Source organism: Benincasa hispida, chromosome 3, assembly GCF_009727055.1.
Source record: "Benincasa hispida cultivar B227 chromosome 3, ASM972705v1, whole genome shotgun sequence".
NCBI classification, from domain to species: Eukaryota; Viridiplantae; Streptophyta; class Magnoliopsida; order Cucurbitales; family Cucurbitaceae; genus Benincasa; species Benincasa hispida.
The window spans coordinates 66142501-66149550 of record NC_052351.1 but is presented as its reverse complement, the minus strand read 5'-3'; the positions used below and the strand labels follow the sequence as shown (position 1 = coordinate 66149550).

Sequence of the window (7050 nt, the reverse complement as noted above, 5' to 3'; positions counted from 1 at the left end):
TTTTTTCTGTAAAACAAAGATTTGGACATTTTGCCATCACAATGTGGTTAGCGGGTGTGCTTACGGCACTTTACAATTTTTGCGTTTCTAAGCCAATTTCTATACGGTCGACGCAACTTTTCCTTCTTTTTGCCACATAATCTAAATAAAACGGTATAAATAACTTGTATTTCTACTTTTATACAAGTTATTTATAACTTAATGACAAATGTTCTCTTGCTTTGTAGGATGACAGAAAAGTGTCTACTTATTCGATATAGAGGTGATTAGGATGAGAATGAAAGTTCGTATATTGGGGGACAGTTGACAGGAATCATTGTGCCTGTTTCATTGAAGTATAAAGAACTTAAATCTCACATTTGCAGGGTTACAAATGTCAGTTCTTCAGAGTTTGATCTTATACTAAAACTTAAATATACGCTTGAATATGAAGCCCCTCCACAATACATAAGGAATGATGATGATGTTCACTTCCTTCTTTTCCGAGAAGACCTTAGTAGACTTCAGTTATCTGTAACGTTGAAATCGAATGAGGACGAAAATATTAGAATGAGGTTTGGAAATGTGAGTTCTGACGATATGACTGTGGAGAGACAATACGAGGAATCATATCAGTTTCGTCAGGAAGAGGATGATATTCCATTGTCTACCAACTCTGTATCATCAACATTATCACTAAACAACGACCGCACTAATCCAGCAGATTGAATTCAAAATTGGGCGGTACTTCAGTTGTTGGTAATGAGAGACCATCTAGATTCGATTATATGGATTGTGGTCATCCAGAGCAAAGTTGTGGTCCTTCAGTGGATGTTAATGAGCAATCAACAGGATTGAATGAAATGGATCGTGATCATGAAGATGTGCGTCGTTCTACAGCAGATTCAGTGGTTCCACCATCTGTGTCTTCAAGTCATAGGACAGAGTTGATTATGCCTGGTACCTCTTCATCTGGGGCAGAGGACGTTGAAGTTGGTCAACTATTTTTTAGCAAAAATGACTTGAAAATGAGATTATCTATTCTGTCCATCAACAAAAATTTTGAATTTAGGGTTAGAAAGTCAACCAAATCTCTGTTCACTGTTAAATGTATTGGGGAGACATGTAAGTGGAGCCTTCGTGCAGTGAAAATGGAAAGGTCTGATATATTCATGATCACAAAGTATTGCAGTTATCACACATGTTCCATTGGAATTTTGAATCACGACCATAGACAAGCAACTGTTACGGTTGTTAGTCAGTTGATTAAAGATAAGTTAACGGGAATAGGACGTATTTATAAAACTTATCATATCGTTGAGGATATGAGGAGAGATTATGGCGTGAGCATAAGTTATGATAAAGCATGGCGTGCAAGGGAAGTCGCGTATGATCTCACTAGAGGTACTTTAGAATACTCATACTACATACTACATGTTTATGGAGAAGCGTTAAAAATAGAGAATCCGGGTACAGTCTTTGAGATCGAACTTGAAGATGAGGTGCATTTCAAGTATATGTTTCTGGCATTAGGGCCTTGTATTAGAGGTTTCGCAAGTTGTCGGCCTGTGATAATTGTCGATGGGTCGCACTTGAAAGGAAAATACAAAGGCACCATGTTGGTTGCGGTTCTATGGATGAGAACAATCAATTATACCCACTAGTATATCCAATAGTGGACAATGAAACCGATCAATCATGAAATGGTTTATGTCAAACTTGAAATGCAGTATCGAAGAACCCAATAATCTGATGTTTGTGTCTGATCGGATGGTATCTATCAGCAATGCTATTCGTGAATTTTTTCCCACGGCATTTCATGGATTGTGCACATAGCACATAGAACAAAGTCTTGTTAAAAACTTTAAGGATAGCATGGTTGTTGGGATATTTAGAGATGCAACAAGAGCATTTCGCATGACAGAGTTCCAAACAAAATAGGACGAACTCTGTAGTTTTCGAGACGGTACTGTCACGAAATATCTGGAAGACATCGGTCTTCAAAGTGGGCACAGGTTTACCAAATAGAACAAAGATATGATAATATGACATCCAACAGTGCAGAGTGTTTCAATTCGTTAACTAAAAAGTATTGGCTATTGCCCATAGTATGCTCGATTGAACATGTTAGAGGAACTCTTCAATCGTGGTTCTACAAATGGAGGAATTACTAGGCATCTCGAACAACATTGCACTTTGACTACTATGAAACCTGATTGGCAAGTGAGGCCGATAAGGGTAGACGATATCGGGTTGAGCCTATTGATTGTTATCGGGTCCACTGCGAGATAATCGATTGGACGGTATTGTCAATCTTCATACAAAGGAATGCACGTGTAAGGTATTCGACTCATTTGGTATCCCATATTCACATGAAATGTTGCTGCCAAGGAACAAAATATACCCATCCATAGTCTTTGTAGTCGATTTTATACAGTAGACCCTCTAATGACTGCGTATGTGGAGCCTATAAATCCACTTGGCCACATATCTGAATGGAAGAAACCTCTTGGATATGTAGAAAAGACTATCCTTCCTCTGAAGTTTGTGGCACAAGCCGGGCGACGAAAAGTAAGAAGACTACCATTCAGAGGAGAATTTCGTAGACAAATGAAATGTGGTAGGTGTGGGAATTATGGGCATAACCGCTAAAATTGTAGCAAACCGCTCACAACCGTGCGACATACTAAAAATGCAAGAAACCGTGACACAAACACCTCTCATCTAGTTTAGTTTATAACCAACTTGAACATTTCATTTGTTATAAATACCATCGATCAGTTTTTCATACATCTTACTTGTAACATACTTCATACTTTTTCATACTTGTAACATACTTGTAACATACTTCATACTTTTTTATACTTCATACTTATAACACTTCATACTTCATACTTTCATCTTGTAAACAAAAAACAATAACAAGCTGGAGTATTTCTATAATAGCAATCTTCATACTCTCTCAATCTCGCTCTCTCAATCTTCATACTTATAACAAGAAACAATAATTTCATACTCTCTCAATCTCACTCTCTCTCAAAATCTCGCTCTCTCAATCTCGTTCTCTCTCAAAATCTCGCTCTCTCAATGTTTGAACTTTGAACCTTGAACTTTGATATAATGTTTTATATACCATTGATAAAATGTTTTGATAAAATGTATAATATTGAACTTTGAACTTTGATAAAATTATTTTATACATGTTTTACATACATAAAAAATACATGTTTTTACATACACAAAAAATACAATAAAAAAATACATGTTCTATACACATAAAAAATATGGAGTGTTCGCCCATAATTGACATGTTAACTGCATCCTATATTCACTCATCTTCTCCTGAGTGATTACGGATGGATCAGCACTAGTCACCAGGTGTTCTAGTAATTTTATTACAAAGATGCCACAATCAAGCAACCCGTGTTGTATGTTGATGTTCATAGGTTGGAGATTTTCCAACGAGTTATGGATAGGTCCGACTTTGAACGATCCACGTCACAGTAGTGAAATAGGGATGGTACTGTGACAGTCAATGACTCTAGCCAATTCACCAACTTTGTCATTGGTGTATATGACGGAAGTGAATCGAACATGAATATGTGGCCTCTGTTAATGTCCATTGCAAGGACCATCCAGTGCTCACTGATATTCATTGTCGTATAAACAAAATTCACATCTGCCCATTTGACATCGAATTTACCGATGACGTAGTCCTTGTACATGTCTTCATCCTCCCATGCTAGGGCAGCCTCTAGAAGTGTCTTATTCTTTATTCATTTAAATACCCCGCCACGAGCATTAAGGTGACTCTGCCAAATAAAATGAGAAGTTAAGTAATGAAATATACCATAGTAAAATGACTCTGCACAATAAAATATATCAAAATTTACCGTTACACCAATTGACAAGATGGTGAACTTGTGCATGCACATGTCAGGCCGGGTATAAAATTGGTCTGCCCCAAAAAATTACTATGTTAGTAAAAGTACAAGATATCCAACTGTAAAAAAGTCAAGACTAGGAAACTTATATCGCAATCGACCCACAAACTCGGGGAAATCAATTCCCTAAAGAATTGCTTGGCGAGTGGTTTAAAGGAGTTCTCTTGAACCTCATTGTCGGTATTCTCGTATGAGATCCAGCTCATCATTTCTGTAACGATATTGTGTGGAACATCATGTGCTACGTTGTATGCGACAATCAATCTGGATAGTGACATAGCTACACCTGGGAGAGGATGCTTAACCACACTTTTCTTCTTTACTTGAGCTGGAGGTGTATATTTATCAATAACTTTCCTCTTATGACTAGTTCTTCGAGATTCCTACATAAACAGATAACAAAAAGTTACTTATCAAGAAATATAAAAATATAAACAAAGATTACTGATCAATAAATTACTCACTAGTGTAACTCCTTCTGTGGTCGTAACAATCCGAGAAGTGTCGGCCTCTAGGATGTCAGACATGTCAGTCTCTCTATGTGGCATGGTGAGTAAGGCAGACATGTCCAGCTCTGTTTGTGGGACGTTGGCCTCTATAGGTTCGACGTCAGTTGGTGATGTTGTGGGTGGTAATCGGGGCCCCCCCCTGCTTAGAGGGGGATGAGAATAGGTGAAGTGGTGGTATTTTGAGGCCTTATAGGGGGGATGAGAGTATTAGAGGCTGTTGCATTATTGGTATCGAGATCCCAAGATGGGATGGGTGACTTTGTCGTCTTCTCATTCACCGTGGAACCCTTCAATTAGTAAAGTAAAATGATGAGTTCATGAACACGTAAAAACTAAACACGTAAAGACATAAATGATAGTAAATGCAAACCTTGCACATAGATTGCAACAGTGACAGGATGGCCGGAAATTGTCCTTTCATGTCTGTCATGTTTTCCTCCCTATTGGATACACGATTATCTAAACTCGATATACGGCCATCCAACCTCGATAGTGAGCTGTCAATGGTCCCACAGGTACGAATAAATAGAATCATCGGGATTGGCTCCCTCCTCCCCCCTACAGGCAGCACACTCAGGACATTCCTCATCCATAGATCACTCTCTATGGGAGTCCGCAAGATGGACATGAGGTGGGTTCAACTCGTCCTCAGCGCATACGTCCCCTGATGTGTTATTTTATGTGGTGAAACTATGGAAGGAAATGCGGTGATGGAAATGTGTTGAGCAACAAGTTTTCTCAGCAGAATCCAACTATAAATTCCACTGAGTTTCCTGGTAAGTCCAGGGTCGAACTTAGGGACTAGGGAAAACGGTATGCAGTGATAATTTCTAAGAAGACTTTGTGGTAATCAATCAATCAAAGAGTTGTTTTTGGGTTGTTGTTTGCGGTATAAAAAGTATGCGGCGGATTTGAGAAAAGATCGATTATGCGGTAGATACACTGAGTATGCGGAGGAACGGGTTGAGAAGGTCTTTAGCTAGCGTTTCCCGGGAATGTGCCAAACTATGCGATCATGCTACACTCATACGACAACAAATCATTTTCCAATGCAAATGCAGTGCTCCTAGTTCTAGGACGCATGTGATGAATGCGATAATGTCCATAGAGCTTATTCCTAAGTCTCTACTTTTTGCCTATGCGATGATGCAAGTTGCACATAACGACAAGGTGACCGCACACAATCATAACCTATCTCTAGGATGCATGCGATGCGTTAATAGCAAACAGTGCTTATTCCTAAGCTCCTATCTCTTAATTATTCGTTCTAATCTGACTCTCCGGAGCCTAGATTCTAACCTGACTTTTTCAAGCCTAGATTTTGTCCTTAGACTACCCTCCCGAGTATCCCTAATGGACGAATGATGCATACATAATACAAGATAATCGCATAGAATGAAGATTCCCAGTTATGCTAGCTAAGGGCTTCTCAACCCATTCGGCAGATTTAGCTACTCATGCGTAATAAACAGGGAGTGAACAGATATAAAGAAGTAAATTCCATTTCTATAGATAAGTTTAAGTACAAAATGACGATGGAAGATAAGGATAGAGAGCCTGGTAGCAATCCCTTGCTTCCCAAGGCTTTTACACAGTCAATTCTGTTCTGTTCAAAAGATATTCCTGCTTCCGCAAGAGCTGGCCCTCTCTCTGATCTCAACGCTTCCGGCACTCTTCCAAGTTCACTGGAACGATCTCTCAGCACAATCTCGCTTCTCTCGCTTCCGCCTTAAATAAAAGAAAATTTAAGAACAAGGCTACTTTTAACTATAGAGAAAATTATCTAAGTGTCAAACTCGACGAACCGAACCCCTTCTCTGAAGGTTTCCTTCGGTATTTATAGAGCTTCGGGGTGAAAGACTTCTTCTCTCTTATGTTTGCACTGATGGGATGGCATTAATTCTCTGTCGGATGCGCCGAATATTTGTCACCGAAAAGTTGAGTGTACTTGCTACAATAGTTCATTAGCGACTTGTCAACTTAATTCGGACTCGACCGTCATCAGCTTTCTGTCCCATCGTGATTTATTATGCTTTTCACCTAGATGCGCCCACCAAGTTGCACCGGCTCTATACGGCAATCCTTCTTGAGCCGATGTTTGCGAGCACAAATCACCGCAAAGCCTTGCGATAATGCTGCGCTCGACCGTTGATTTCTTGTGATCGCATTTTCCGCCTTGCGTCAACGCATATTTTGCATAAAAATACAAAAGTTAAACTATTTTCATGCGATGAACGCATGCAACCGCAATGTCATGAACTTAATGTTTTTTGGACGCAATCTTATATATTTTATTAACGCAGACCTATACTGTTTACTAACTTAGTACTATAATAACGTGCATTTCTGCTCGTTATCATCCCCCACCACATTATGGAACATATCAAGTGTGTATGTCCCTCCTTCCACCCTTCCACATTCAGCATCCTCGTGCTCAGAATGCTCGTGTTCATCCCCCCCTCCACCCTCCCACATTCATCATTGGCATCTCCACGATGATCATCACCGTCACTTTCACTTTTAGAACTACCCCCATCACTAGTCGACCTATTGGCACTTTCAACACTATCATCATCCGCATTTAGATCAAATATAGGTCGCCTGTCCATTGGGGTATC

General features: G+C 39.4%; 2 protein-coding genes across 2 annotated transcripts; both read right to left on the bottom strand.

Annotated features, from left to right (window-relative positions):
• Positions 1-3282: 3282 nt before the first annotated feature.
• On the bottom strand, positions 3283-4551 carry LOC120074576. The gene is made up of 4 exons (XM_039027734.1): positions 4388-4551; positions 4094-4306; positions 3873-3937; positions 3283-3791 (listed from the first exon to the last, which is right to left on the bottom strand). The coding sequence occupies exons 1-3, from the start codon at positions 4487-4489 to the stop codon at positions 3875-3877; spliced, it is 378 nt and encodes a 125-aa protein (XP_038883662.1). The 5' UTR covers positions 4490-4551; the 3' UTR covers positions 3283-3791; positions 3873-3874.
• Positions 4552-4575: 24 nt separating this feature from the next.
• Positions 4576-5206, bottom strand: LOC120073672. The gene is made up of 2 exons (XM_039026476.1): positions 4803-5206; positions 4576-4719 (listed from the first exon to the last, which is right to left on the bottom strand). The coding sequence occupies exons 1-2, from the start codon at positions 5058-5060 to the stop codon at positions 4576-4578; spliced, it is 402 nt and encodes a 133-aa protein (XP_038882404.1). The 5' UTR covers positions 5061-5206.
• Positions 5207-7050: the final 1844 nt, after the last annotated feature.